Consider the following 13,707-nt stretch of genomic DNA (forward strand, 5'->3'; position numbering starts at 1 on the left):
GACCTTAGGTGGCCAACAAGGGCCCCCTCCGCTGACCCCACCGGTGTTATTGCAAAGAGCCAGGTCATTGGGAAAAAGGTTGCTCCACGCCTAAGCACTCAGGAGCCTTCAGTTTCAGCCTCTAACCAGCCTTTCCAACATCCTCCCAACCCCCAGCACGGGCCGGAGGAATCACAGGGGCTCCTCCCAAGCCTCCTCCTAAACCTCCTCTGTGTTTTTGGCCACGCCACATGGCATGTTCCCCCACCAGGGACCAAACCCATGCCCCCTGCATTGGAAGCGCGGAGTTCTAACCACTGGACTGCCAGGGGAGTCCCCCAACCCTCTCTCTCTCTATTTTTTTCTTAAACTGTGTCTTTTCTTTCTTTCAAGCTCTCCTTGTTAATCAGCTTAGATGGGTTATTGGTGATTTACATTGACCATAGGAATAGAAAAGTTTTATCTGAGCTAAACCGAGGACTGTAGGGCAGAAGGCCCAGATTTAAGAAGCACTTGAATTGTGCTCCCCAGGCTGCAAAACGCGGAGGGACGTTTATACAGGCAAAAACTGCAAAGATACAGAAACTGTCAGGAATCAGGGTTGAAGCTGACAAGGAGGAAGGCTGTTTGTAGAGCAGGAATCAGTGGGGCCCAAAATACAAAGTTGCAAGGAGAGGCCTTGAGACCATAAGGTCGCAGGTGGGAGGACTAGCAAAGCGCAGTTGGGGATGACCTTGAGTCTGATACAGTTTAAAAACTCAAGTTCCCAGTGAGGCAGGAGCTGTCTGAAACCACACCCGCAGTGGCCCCCCGGGTCCAGCGTGGATGCCTGCGCCAGTTTTATCTTGTCAGAACAGCAAACACCAAACATGACGGGGTTACACTTTCTCAAGGTCCGAAGACAGATTAGCAGGTGCACAGCCAGTCAGCGGGACCTTGGTGTCTGGGGAGGGAATCTCATCTTCGAAGGAATATAGCACTGTCGCTGGGGAGGAAGGGGCAGGAGGTGGCATTTATCCCTGTATTCAGAGTGGACATTCTAAACAATCAGGTAATGCATTTCCCCCTCCCTCCTCAGTGTGTTAAAGCAGATACACAGTTAATGTTCAACAGGCCATAAGACAGGCTGCTCTAATTAGCATAAAGTTTAAGTCAAATTCCGTATAATCCAGAATCACTCCCCCATGCCTTAATTCTTGCATCAACCATGTCTCCCCAGAGTGCGTGTTTAATTCTCTCCGGCTCGAGTGTGCTCTTCTGCATCCACTGTTCTAAGACACAGACTTCAGAGGGGAGATTTCTGAGCGCCTCCTCCGACCCGTTCTGTTACTTGACTCTGACCTGAAGAGATCTCCATATGTGCACGCTCCCTGTCCCGAGGGACACGATATCCAGGAAGGGTCCTCCCTGGCATCAAGAGGAAAAGTTGCTGAATCTGGAAAAAAAAAAAAAAAAAAAAACTGCGGCTTGATCAGCAATGCTTTCAGAGAGACATCTCCAAAGGCGGAAATGTAAAGATTAATAAATAGAAACCATATTTAAAATGGAGTCAGGAGGTTCCATATTAAGAAGTGGCAAGAATACACAGAAGAACTGTACAAAAAAAGGTCTGAATGACCCAGATAACCACAAAGTGTGATCACTCACCTAGAGTCAGACATTTGGAGTGTGAAGTCAAGTGGGCATCACTAGGAACAAAGCTAGTGGAGGTGATGGAATTCCAGCTGAGCTATTTCAAGTCCTGAAAGATGATGCTGTGAAAGTGCTGCACTCAATATGCCAGCAAATTTGGAAAACTCAGCAGTGGCCACAGGACTGGAAAAGGTCAGTTTTCATTCCAATCCCAAAGAAACGCAATGCCAAAAAATGTTCAAGCTACCTCACAATTGCACTCATTTCACACGCTAGCAGGGTAATGCTCAAAATCCTTCAAGCTAGACTTCAAACGTATGTGAACCAAGAACTTCCAGATGTACAAGCTGGATTTAGAAAAGGCAGAGGAACCAGAGATCAGATTGCCAATATCCTTTGGATCATAGAAAAGGCAAGAGAATTCCAAAAAAACATCTACTATTGCTTCATTGACTATGCTAAAGCCCTTGACTGTGTGGATCACAACAAACTGGAAAATTCTTAAAGAGATGGGAACACCAAACCACCTTCCCTGCCTCCTGAGAAACCAGTATGCAGGTCAAAAAGCAACAGTTAAAATGGGCTGATTCAAAATTAGGAAAGGAGTACATCAAAGGTGTATATTGTCTTATTTAACTTATATTGAGAGTACATCATGAGAAATGCCAAGCTAGATGAAACTCAAGCTGGAATCAAGATTGCTAGGAGAAACATCAATAACATCAGATATGCAGATGACACCATCTTAGTGGTAGAAAGCAAAGAGGAATTAGAGACTGTCTTGATGAAGGTGAAAGAGGAGAGTGGAAAAGCTGGCTTAAAACTCAACATTCAAAAAACTGTAATCATGGCATCTGGTCCCATCAGTTCAGTTTAGTCTCTCAGTCATGTTTGACTCTTTGTGACCCAATGGACTGCAGCACACCAGGCTTCCCTGTCCATCACCAACTCCTGCAGCTTGCTCAAACTTATGTCCATTGAGTTGGTGATGCCATCCAACCATCTCATCCTCTGTCACCCCCTTCTCCTCTTGCCTTCAATCTTGCCCAGCATCAGGGTCTTTTCCAATGAGTCAGTTCTTTGCATCAGGTAGCCAAAGTATTGGAGCTTCAGCTTTAGCATCCGTCCTTCCAATGAATATTCAGGACTGATTTACTTTAGGATGGACTGGTTGGATCTCCTTGCAGTCCAAGGGACTCTCAAGAGTCTTCTCCAATACCACAGTTCAAAAGCATCAATTCTTTGGCACTCAGCCTTCTTTATTGCTCAACTCTCACATCCATACATGACCACTGGAAAAACCATAGCTTTGACAAGATGGAACTTTGTCGGCAAAGTCATGTCTCTGCTTTTTAATATGCTGTCTAGGTTAGTCATAGTTTTTCTTCCAAGGAGCAAGCGTCTTTTAATTTCATGGCTGCAGTCACCATCTACAGTGATTTTGAAGCCCAAGAAAATAAAGACTGTCACTGTTTCCACTGTTTCCCCATCTATTTGCTATGGAGTGATGGGACCAGATGCCATGATCTTCATTTTTTGAATGTTGAGCTTTAAGCCAACTTTTTCACTCTCCTCTTTCACTTTCATCAAGAGGCTCTTTAGTTCTTCTCTTTCTGCCATAAGGGTAGTGTCATCTGCATATCAGAGGTTATTGATATTTCTCCCGGCAATCTTGACTCCAGCTTGTGCTTCATCCAGCCTGGTATTTCACATGAAGTACTCTGCATATAAGTTAAATAAGCAGGGTAATAATATACAGCCTTGATGTACTCCTTTCCCAATTTGGAACCAGTCTCTTGTTCCATGTCTGGTTGTAACTGTTGCTTCCTGACCTGCATACAGATTTCTCAGGAGGCATGTCAGGTGGTGTGATATTCCTATCTCTTTAAAAATTGTCACAGTCTGTTGCAGTCTACACAGTCAAAGCTTTTGATGTGGTCAATAAAACAGAAGTAGATGGTTTTCTGGAATTATCTTGATTTTTCTATGATCCGGTGGATGTTGGCAATTTGATCTCTGGTTCCTCTGCCTTTCTAAATCCAGCTTGAACATCTGGAAATTCTCAGTTCACATACTGCTGAAGCCTGGCTTGGAGAACTTTGAGCATGACTTTGCTAGCATGTGAGATGAGTGCAACTGTGTGGTACTTTGAACATTCTTTGGACTTCCCTGGTGGCTCAGACGGTAAAGCGTCTGCCTACAATGTGAGAGACCTGGGTTCAATCCCTGGGTTGGTCAGATCTCCTGGAGAAGGAAATAGCAACCCACTCTAGTATTCTTGCCTGGAAAATCCCATGGACGGAGGAGACTGGTAGGCTACAGTCCATGGGGTCACAAACAGTCGGACACGACTGAGCAACTTCACTTCATTTTCACTTTGAAGATTCTTTGGCATTGCCTTTCTTTAGGATTGGAATTAAAACTGACCTTTTCCAGTCCTGTGGCTACTGCTCAGCTTTAAAATTTGCTGCCACATTGATTGTTGCACTTTCACAGCATCATCTTTTAGGAATTGAAATAGCTCAACTGGAATTCCATCACCTCCACTAGCCTTGTTTGCAGTGGTGCTTCCTAAGGCCCAGTTGACTTTGCACTCCAGGATGTCTGGCTCTCGGTGAGTGATCACACCATCGTGGTTATCTGGGTCATGAAGATCCTTTTTGTATAGTTCTTCTGTATATTCTTCCCACCTCTTTGTAATATCTTCTGCTTCTGTTAGGTCCATACCATTTCTGTCCTTTATTGTGCCCATCCGTCTTGGCATGAAATGTTCCCTTGGTATCTCTAATTTTCTTGAACAGATCTTTAGTCTTTCGGTTCTATTTTTTTCCCTCTATTTCTTTGCATTGATCACGGTCCCATCATTTCATGGCAAATAGTTGGGGAAAAAATAGAAAATAGTGCCAGCTTTTCTTTACTTGGTCTCCAAAATCACTGCGGACGGTGACCGCAGCCATGAAATCACAACAGCTTGCTCCTTGGAAGAAACAGTAGGACAAACCTAGACCGCGCATTAAAAAGCAGAGATGCGACTTCGCCAACAAAGGTCCGTGTGGTCACAGCTGGGGTTTTTCCAGGGGTCACGTATGGATGTGAAAGCTGAGCAATAAAGAAGGCTGAGTGCCAAAGAATTGACGCTTCTGAACTGCGGTGTTGGAGAAGACTGTTGAGGGTCCCTTGGACTGCAAGGAGACCAAACCAGTCAGTCCTGAGGGAAATTAACCCTGAATATTCATTGGAAGTTCTACTGAAGCTGAAGCTTCAGTATGTTAGTCACCTGGTGTGAAGAGCCAACTCATTGGAAAAGAGCCTGATGCTAGGAAAAATTGAAGGCAAAAGGAGAAAGGGGCAGCAGAGGAGTCAATGCTTAGATAACATCACTGACTCAATTCAATGGACACGAGTCTGAACAAACTCCAGGAGATAGCAGAGGACAGAGGAGCCTGATGTGCCGCAGTGGGGTTGCAAAGAGGTGGACACGACTTAGCGACTGGACGACAAGGCGTTGGTGATGCCACACTCACACCTCCCGGCCTGATCATCTAGACTAGACTCTTGCAAGCACAGCAGCTTTCACTCACCTCCATCAGACATACAGTCATGTCAGGAATTACGTGAAAAAGGGGAGGCCCCAGGTCTCCTCCAATCCTGCCCTGCCCCAATCATCTTGGGAAGGGCTTTTCTACCCTCCTGAAATGCAGGGGTCATCCACGATCCATCCCCTCCTCCCTGCTACCTCTCTCCAACTCCACTCTGAGCCCCGGTCCCACCTGCATCAGCTCTGCCCTAGGAACTCAGCAGCCCTCTACTATTCTCCCTGCCCCCCTTGCCTTCACCCCTGAAACCCTTGATCCCCCCGCCTCATGACATTCAACATGGGCTTTATACACAAAAATCAGAATGGCCACTTCCATCCCACTCCAGCTTAAACCTGCCAACAGCTCCCCACTCTGCATTCATTCATTTGTATATTTATTAAATATCTCTATGTTCCAGCCATTAGAAAACACCCTGATGCTGGGACTCAGGGCAGGCAGAGAAGGGGACGACAGGATGAGATGGTTGGATGGCATCACTAACTCGTTGAACATGAATTTGAGTAAACTCCGGGAGTTGGTGATGGACAGGGAGGCCTGGCGTGCTGCGGTCCATGGGGTCGCAAAGAGTCCGACGTGACTTAGCAACAGAACAACAAAAACGTGCCACTGCAGTTCAGTTCAGTCAGTCACTCAGTCGTGTCCGCCTCTTTGCGACCCCATGAATCGCAGCACGCCAGGCCTCCCTGTCCATCACCAACTCCCAGAGTTCACTCAGACTCACGTCCATCCAGTCAGTGATGCCATCCAGCCATCTCATCCTCTGTCGTCCCCTTCTCCTCCTGCCCCCAATCCCTCCCAGCATCAGGGTCTTTTCCAGTGAGTCAACTCTTCGCATGAGGTGGCCAAAGTACTGGAGTTTCAGCTTTAGCATCATTCCTTCCAAAGAAATCCCAGGGCTGATCTCCTTCAGAATGGACTGGTTGGATCTCCTTGCAGTCCAAGGGACTCTCAAGAGTCTTCTCCAACACCACAGTTCAAAAGCATCAATTCTTTGGTGGTCAGCCTTCTTTACAGTCCAACTCACATCCATACATGACCACAGGAAAAACCATAGCCTTGACTAGACAGACCTTTGTTGGCAAAGGAATGTCTCTGCTTTTGAATATGCTATCTAGGTTGGTCATAACTTTCCTTCCAAGGAGTAAGCGTCTTTTAATTTCATGGCTGCAGTCACCATCTGCAGTGATTTTGGAGCCCGAAAAAATAAAGTCTGCCACTGTTTCCACTGTTTCCCCATCTATTTCCCATGAAGTGATGGGACCGGATGCCATTCGTTTTCTGAATGTTGAGCTTTAAGCCAACTTTTTCACTCTCCACTTTCACTTTCATCAAGAGGCTTTTTAGTTCCTTTTCACTTTCTGCCATAAGGGTGGTGTCATCTGCATATCTGAAGTTATTGATATTTCTCCTGGCAATCTTGATTCCAGCTTGTGTTTCTTCCAGCCCAGCGTTTCTCATGATGTACTCTACATAGAAGTTAAATAAGCAGGGTGACAATATACAGCCTTGACATACTCCTTTTCCTATTTGGAAACAGTCTGTTGTTCCATGTCCAGTTCTAACTGTTGCTTCCTGACCTGCATACAGATTTCTCAAGAGGCAGGTCAGATGGTCTGGTATTCCCATCTCTTTCAGAATTTTCCACAGTTTATTGTGATCCACACAGTCAAAGGCTTTGGCATAGTCAATAAAGCAGAAATAGATGTTTTTCTGAAACTCTCTTGCTTTTTCCATGATCCAGCAGATGTTGGCAATTTGATCTCTGGTTCCTCTGCCTTTTCTAAAACCAGCTTGAACATCAGGAAGTTCATGGTTCACATATTGCTGAAGCCTGGCTTGGAGAATTTTGAGCATTACTTTGCTAGTGTGTGAGATGAGTGCAATTGTGCGGTAATTTGAGCATTCTTTGGCATTGCCTTTCTTTGGGATTGGAATGAAAACTGACCTTTTCCAGTCCTGTGGCCACTGCTGAGTTTTCCAAATGTGCTGGCATATTGAGTGCAGCACTTTCACAGCATCATCTTTCAGGATTTGAAATAGCTCAGCTGGAATTCCATCACCTCCACTAGCTTTGTTCGTAGTGATGCTTTCTAAGGCCCACTGGACTTCACATTCCAGGATGTCTGGCTCTAGGTCAGTGATCACACCATCGTGATTATCTGGGTTGTGAAGATCTTTTTTGTACAGTTCTTCTGTGTATTCTTGCCATCTCTTCTTAATATCTTCTGCTTCTGTTAGGTCCATACCATTTCTGTCCTTTATCAAGCCCATCTTTACACTCGAGAATACAATGGCGAATGACACAGACAGCAAGTCCTCCCTTTGTAAACCTCATGGTGAAAATGGGCAAGAAAGAGAATAAATAACCGTATTAGTAACCACTGCTGAAAGACTACCCCCAGCACTCAGCGGCTGAAAACAGCGTGCATTGTCTGCCTATTTCTGAGGGGCCAGAAGCTGGCTGTGTGCCCTCTGGTGGGGGCTGTGTTCCCAGCAGAAGGCTCCGCCGGGAGATAGTCGGTGTCCGGGCTTCTCCACGCTGGGCCTTGGTCCTTTGCCACCTGGCTCCTTGTGCCATGTTAGCAATTCCAGAGGAAGACAGAAGTGACAGTCCATCACTTCTGGCACATTCTATTGGCTATCTGCGAGGGACTCCATCCAGCGCAGGCTCAGGGGAGGGGTACCCAAAGGTGCAAAACTAGGAGGCACTTGGCTGGGGGCCATCTTAGAGGCTGCTGTCACCACACGTAAATCAGAAGACGCTTTGTATAGTGACAAGCTGAAAAACAAGTAAAAACAGAGGAGAGAGGACATGGGATGTTGGGCAGGGTACTGAAATCAGGTATAAAACAAGAGAAGGCCTCACCGGTAAGGGACCTTTGTGTAAAGACCTGAAGGAGGGTCTGGGGAGGGGGTGCCAGGCAGAGCAGAGACCCAAGACAGGAGCCTGGCAGGGAGTAGGCGGGGGGTGGGGAGGTTGTGAAACAGGATGCAGCCAGCAGGGCAGGCTCAGCTGCAGGCATGTTTGAAATCCATCAGGACAGCTTACAAACCCACCTGCCAGCCACCCTCCTTTTGCCTCGGTCCTGTCACCCTGGCCTCGCAAAGCCCGGAGCAGAGCTGTTCTCTGTCCACAGCAGGGTTTCTGCAGAGGCCGCCCCCTCTGCCTGGTGCCCCCTTTCCTGGAGTGCTCCATTCCTCTCTTCTTCCAGGTCACAGCTCAAAGGGCACGGGGCACGACCTGAGGACTTCATGCTTCATTGTCCATCCCGTGAGCGCTCCCCAGCTCTAGGAGATCAGAGACCCGGCTACTGATCAAGGTGAGCTACGGGCCGGGACAACGCCGGCAAGGAAGAGGGGCTGGCTAAACATGGCGGAGCGAATGAACGAGGGGCGGAAGGCTGGCGCGGGTTATCATACTTTATTCTGTTTTGTATTTGACTTGTTCCAGTTGACACAGGAAGAGGGGTGCGGAGGCTAGGGGGAGGCCGCAGGGACCAGAGAAGGGGGGTCAAAGAGATCTGAGCCCAAAGTGGTGGCTGGAGAGGCCTGCGCCCCCTCAGGGCTTGCGCCAAGGGGGGAACCCCGGACTCAGCGGGGACAGGGGGCGCGCAGAAGGGAAGGTCCAAAGAGGCCCCCAAGTGTGCGCCGGGGGCCAAGCCCCAGACGGTGACCAGGTTCGGTGAGAGGAGCCTGGTAGCCCGAGCCGTGCTTGCGGCCCTGCCCCACGGCGCAGGCTCCGCCCCGGACTAAGCCCCGCCCTACGGTGCAGGCTCCGCCCCGGGCTAAGCCCCGCCCCACCCGCCCCGATCCGGAAGCCTTTTGCCCGCGCAGGCGCCCCAGGTCCCGAGGCGCCGCAGATCGGCGGGCGCCCCGGGCCCGCAGGCGCCCCAGCCCCGGAGCCCTGCCCGCCGGATCCCTCCGCCCGCCGAGGCGCCATGGTGCCGCCGCCTCTCTGCACGCTGCCGCCGGGCCCCGGACCCCCGCGCTTCGTGTGCTACTGCGAGGGGGAGGGCGGCGGGCCCGGGGAACGCGGCGGCTTCAACCTCTGGTGAGTAGCGGGTCCCGCGGGGCTGCGAGGGGGCGCGGGCGGCTCGGCCTGACTGCCCCTGCCCCGCAGTGTGACGGACGCCGCGGAGCTCTGGAGCACCTGCTTCACGCCGGACCGCCTGGCGGCCCTGGTGGGTAACGGGGCTCCTGGGTGGCCGGGAGGCCCCCCGCACCACACACCTGCAGCGCGGACCGCCTGTGGGCTCGCAGGGGGCGGCCTGGAATTTCCCGGAAGTACCTGGGCACCCTTCCCACGGCCCTGCAGCTGCCCCAGGAGGCCTGGTCTTGCGGATTGAGGGTGTCCCCAGAGACTGTAGGGTCTCAGGCCCCTGATGACCAGCCCTTGTGCCCTGTAGAAAGCCCGTTTTGGCCTCAGTGCGGCTGAAGACATCGCCCTCCGATTCAGGTGAGCCTCTGAGCAGAGAGGCAGGGTGGGTGGGGAGCACTGGATGTGGCCACGGTACTCAGCCCCCCTCCTTCCCCAGGGCAGCCTGCGAGCAGCAAGCTGTGACTCTCACCCTGCAGGAAGACAGAGCGTCCCTGACCCTTTCAGGGGGCCCCTCGGCGCTGGAACTTGACCTGTCCAAGGTGCCGGGCCCAGAGGCAGCCTCCAGGTTGCAGACACTGACACTGGGCTTGGCGGAGCGTGTGTGCAGCTTGGAGCGGCGGCTGGCAGGTAGGTGGGGGTGGGAACCCCCGACCTGGGCTCACTAAGGTCCCCCAGGCCGGGCCTGCATTCCTGCTTTCCACCCCCCAGCTGCTGCAGCGGAGGAGACGGCCACCAGCCCCAGGAAGAGCGCCCGGCAGGCGGGGCCTCGTCTCTTCTTACCAGGTAAGGCCTGTCACTTGTGACTCGGGTTGGGGCCGCACTGACTGTGCTGGAACTCAAGAACAAGCCTTAAAGTCCAGAGAGAGGCTCTGTCCTTGTGGTAGGGGGGTCGTGGGCCTGGGGTCTTGCTGGACTCAGCCCCCCCCTCCTGTTTCCCCAGACCCAGATCCTCAGAGAGGTGGCCCCGGACCTGGGGTCAAGAGGCGGTGTCCAGGGGAGTCTCTCATCAACCCCGGCTTCAAGAGGTGCCTCCCCGCCCCCCATCCCTCCTGTGCCCAGGGTCCAGCATGGACCCTGCCCACCCCTCCACACCCCACAGCGTCATCCCCTCTTCTCTCCCAGTAAGAAGCCGGCAAGTGGTGTAGACTTTGATGACCCCTGAAGGCACCACGGAAAGTGTGACGTCAGGACTGTGCCTGCGAGGAGAGGGCAGGGGCGGCCCCCAGGACCTCCTGCCGGCACCTGCCCAGCCTGCTGCCAGGCCGAACAAGGCCACTCCTCTAGCCCCTTCCCCGTCAAATAAACAGCTTCATCTGGCGAAAGTCATGAGGTCATGGCCAGATGCTGGCTCCCGGGCCCGCGGGAGCCGTGTCAGGCTCTGCGTTTCCTGGTGAGACTGCCCACCTCTCTAGCCCTGCCCACCTGTCCCTGCTCCGCACGCCCAGGAGCCCAGCCGGCTGTGCAAGGGTGGGGCTCTGAGAGGCTAGAAACCTTGTTCCCGCCCCAGAGGGCACATGCCTCAGTGATGCAGACCCCACACGATGGCCAGGGAGGTGGGGGGTGGTCTGTCTGCGCCTGGGCAGAGCTGAAGAATGTGGGGCCCGCCCTCTGGCCCGGAGTTGCCCAGACGGGGCTTCGCTCTCCACCCTCCCCAGCCATCCTGCCGCCCCACCCTGGCCTGACTGGTTTGGGAGCCCAATCCAGTCCTGCCATCCCCGAGGAGTAGGGAGATGGACCGCACCCCGCCCACCGGCTTCTCTTGTCTGTCCTCGTGGGCTGTTGTCTGGAGTTGAGCGGCCCAGGGTGGGCGTTCGGTAGTGGCAGAAACTGAGGGCCTCTGGTCCCTCCGATGCCCCTTCGCGCTCACTGGGGCAGAGGTGCCTTTATGGGGCTGCAGACGAGTGGGCAGGTGGCGGGGGGCGCTAGCGGGGGCGCACGACGGGCCGGTACGCCGCCAGGATCTCGGCGCTGTGGGGACACGTGTACTTGAACTCCTTCTCCTGCAGGGCGCAGTCCAAGTAGCGGCGGAGGCCGCGCAGCTCAGCGGGGATGGGAGCTTGGCGGAAGTGCGCGCACACCGTCTGCGGGCGAGGGGCGCCGTCAGGGTCTCCTGGCGGGTCTGCCCGCCCCGCGCCGCCCCCGCCCCGCCCCGCCCCGGCGCTCACGTTCACGACGTGCAGCTTGGGCAGCAGGCCGCAGTCGGCCAGCGTGAGCTGATCGCCGTCCAGAAAGCGGCGGCGGGACTCGCGCAGCTGCGGCTCGCGGCCCAGCTCGTGCTCCAGGGGCGCGCGCAGGTAGCTGTCCAGCTTGGCGAGGGCGCGCAGCAGCTGCTGGTACAGAGCTGAGAGCGAGGGGCCCGGTGAGGACCGGCCAGGGCACCTCTCCCCCCACCCTCGCCGCGCCTCCAGACCCTCACCGTCGTCCTGTGCGGGCACTGGGTTCTTGATGAAGGCGGAGAACTTGTGAAAGACGTCGTTGCCCGCTGCGGTAGACTCCCTGTATCTGGGCGCCAAGCTGGGGAATCTGGAGTGGGAGGGGGTTCGAGTCAGAGCCCGCTGCCCCTTCCCGGCCCGCTCTGCCCTTACTGGGCTCTGCCCCGGGGGTGGCCTGTCTGTGGGCCCCTCTGCGCCCGGCCCTCACTCTGGGGGCCCCAGCGTCTCCTCCAGAAACTCCTCGATCTGCAGCGTGTCGGTTTTGGCGTCGCCGTCGCAGAGCAGGATGGGCAGCTGGGAGCCTGGGGCGAAGTCCTTCAGCACCTCCGGGGACCTGTGGGCATGAGGCAGGGCGGGAGGTGGCTGGCAGAGGAGTGCGAGGTCAGGGTCCCGGGGCAGGGCTTACCTGCGGGTGTCCACGGTGGTGAGTGTGAAGGGCACGCCCTTGAGAAGCAGAATCATGAAGAGCCTCTGGCAGGAGGGGCAGTGGCCCACACTCTCGCCATCCTCGCTGGCCTGGAGTGGGGGACACGGGGCTGCCAGGGCAGGGGGCACACCCAGGACCCCTGTGGGCTCTTGCTGCCCAGAGGCCAGAGCAAGCCCAGGGCTCCCGCGCTCTCAGGCACAACCTCGACAAGTGGCCGGTGAAAGCCCTTGACTTGGTCCCTGGGAGGAGGGGTCTGCGGAGCTGCCAAGGGCCTGGAGGCTGGGCAAGGTGCCAGGATGAGGGGTGCAGGGGTGCGACCCTGGCTCTGGGGCCTGGCCCCTTGACCCTTATCTTCAGAGCCTGGGCAGAGGCCAGGCCCCTGGGCACCAGGCCCTGCAGGCTGGTCATAAGGGTGGGTCGGGCCAATGGAGCTGTTTTCTGATTCATCCTGTCCAACTGGGCACCTTGCTGCCCCGGGCTCCAAGGGTGGGAGGAGGCCAGGACCTGGCAGTCCCTTCACAGGAATCACAGATCTGGGCACTGAGGGGGCTACCTGGCACAGCCCCTGAGCCCCGGCCTTGGGCTACCTGCCTGGCACAGCCCCGAAGGGGCTTTTTTCCCAGGAGAATGGGGCCACCGCAGCCCTTTTGGGGATGGCGCTCTCTCCCTTCTAATGCACCCCCGCCCCCAGTTACACAGCCTCCACGAGACAGCCTGAGCCCACCACCTCAGGAGACACTGCCGCAGACCCCCCTCAGCCTGCCCCAGAAAGTAGAGCCCCACAGAGCACCCGTCCCCGGGACCTCCCCCAGCCCAGGCAGCCTGGCACCTTGACGAAGAGCTGGAGCTTGCCGGCCTCAGCCATGGTGGGAGCCGCGGCAGCAGGGCCTGGGCGGGCCGGGAGCGTTCTTTAAGGTTCTCCGAGCGCCCCGCCCTCCCCAGCCCCGGCCCGCCCTGTGGAGTCACCTCGGCCGGGAAGCCTGCCAGGCTCTTGCGGGGCGGGCACGAGGGAGCTCGGAGCGGACCGAAGCCCCCAGGGCTCCCCGGGGAGGGAAGGGGCCAGAGTGGTGGGGGAGGAGGCAATGGACTGGGCGGGGCAGCTCTGGGTCAGGGTCGGCCCCGCCCTCCAGGGGACGCCCCGAAGGCCAGGGAGCGGGGGAGGTGGGAATAGCCTGGCCACAGCCTCAGTCTCCCCACCTGCCGACCAGGGCGCCACAAGAGTGGGAAGCCACTTGGAAGGGACGCCCCCTTCCCACCTGTGAGCTGTCCCCGGGGCGCGCCCACCCCACGCCCCTGCCCCTCCCCTGTGCGGTCGAGGTGTGTTGCTCCCGGTTCTTAACCTTTGAAAAGAAGAGCTCTTGGTGTTAGAAGCCACAAGTTTCTGACCCATGGGAACCGCCCTCCCCTCGGACTGGAAGGAAGGGCCAGAAGAGGCTGGGGGTTGGCAGCCTCCCAGGTGCGCGCGCACCTGCCCCGTACAGGCCGCTCGCAGCGTCTCCCGCCCGGGGCGGGGCCTCGGGGCCGGGCTGTGGAGGCGCC

At 55.2% G+C, this 13,707-nt stretch overlaps 2 protein-coding genes across 5 annotated transcripts; one reads left to right on the top strand and one right to left on the bottom strand.

Annotated features, from left to right (window-relative positions):
* Positions 1–8,616: 8,616 nt before the first annotated feature.
* Positions 8,617–13,495, bottom strand: CLIC3 (chloride intracellular channel 3). The gene is made up of 6 exons (XM_019971154.2): positions 12,998–13,495; positions 12,148–12,257; positions 11,950–12,075; positions 11,726–11,832; positions 11,475–11,650; positions 8,617–11,390 (listed from the first exon to the last, which is right to left on the bottom strand). The coding sequence occupies exons 1-6, from the start codon at positions 13,031–13,033 to the stop codon at positions 11,232–11,234; spliced, it is 714 nt and encodes a 237-aa protein (XP_019826713.1). The 5' UTR covers positions 13,034–13,495; the 3' UTR covers positions 8,617–11,231.
* PAXX (PAXX non-homologous end joining factor) lies at positions 9,098–10,631 on the top strand. Of its 4 annotated transcripts, none has more exons than XM_019971155.2 (7): positions 9,098–9,261; positions 9,331–9,391; positions 9,617–9,666; positions 9,746–9,936; positions 10,018–10,092; positions 10,250–10,334; positions 10,432–10,631. In XM_019971155.2, exons 1-7 carry the CDS (start codon positions 9,149–9,151, stop codon positions 10,469–10,471), a joined length of 615 nt encoding a protein of 204 aa, XP_019826714.1. In that variant the 5' UTR covers positions 9,098–9,148; the 3' UTR covers positions 10,472–10,631. The 4 variants fall into 4 exon arrangements, with proteins under 4 accessions (XP_019826714.1, XP_070655799.1, XP_070655800.1 ...); XM_070799698.1 differs by having other exon boundaries at positions 10,436–10,631; XM_070799699.1 differs by lacking the exon at positions 10,250–10,334.
* Positions 13,496–13,707: the final 212 nt, after the last annotated feature.

This window comes from Bos indicus, chromosome 11 (assembly GCF_029378745.1).
Source record: "Bos indicus isolate NIAB-ARS_2022 breed Sahiwal x Tharparkar chromosome 11, NIAB-ARS_B.indTharparkar_mat_pri_1.0, whole genome shotgun sequence".
NCBI lineage: Eukaryota > Metazoa > Chordata > Mammalia > Artiodactyla > Bovidae > Bos > Bos indicus.

What these genes read in the sequence shown, in the direction of transcription:
- PAXX (XM_019971155.2), top strand. Translation starts at nt 9,149, where the DNA reads ATGGTGCCGCCGCCTCTCTGCACGCTGCCGCCGGGCCCCGGACCCCCG. An exon ending in CGCGGCGGCTTCAACCTCTG is followed by an intron (nt 9,262 to 9,330) that starts GTGAGTAGCGGG and finishes CCTGCCCCGCAG; the next exon opens with TGTGACGGACGCCGCGGAGC. An exon ending in GACATCGCCCTCCGATTCAG is followed by an intron (nt 9,667 to 9,745) that starts GTGAGCCTCTGA and finishes CTCCTTCCCCAG; the next exon opens with GGCAGCCTGCGAGCAGCAAG.
- CLIC3 (XM_019971154.2), bottom strand. Translation starts at nt 13,033, where the DNA reads ATGGCTGAGGCCGGCAAGCTCCAGCTCTTCGTCAAG. An exon ending in ACCACCGTGGACACCCGCAG is followed by an intron (nt 12,076 to 12,147) that starts GTAAGCCCTGCC and finishes TCATGCCCACAG; the next exon opens with GTCCCCGGAGGTGCTGAAGG. An exon ending in AGTGCCCGCACAGGACGACG is followed by an intron (nt 11,651 to 11,725) that starts GTGAGGGTCTGG and finishes CCTCGCTCTCAG; the next exon opens with CTCTGTACCAGCAGCTGCTG.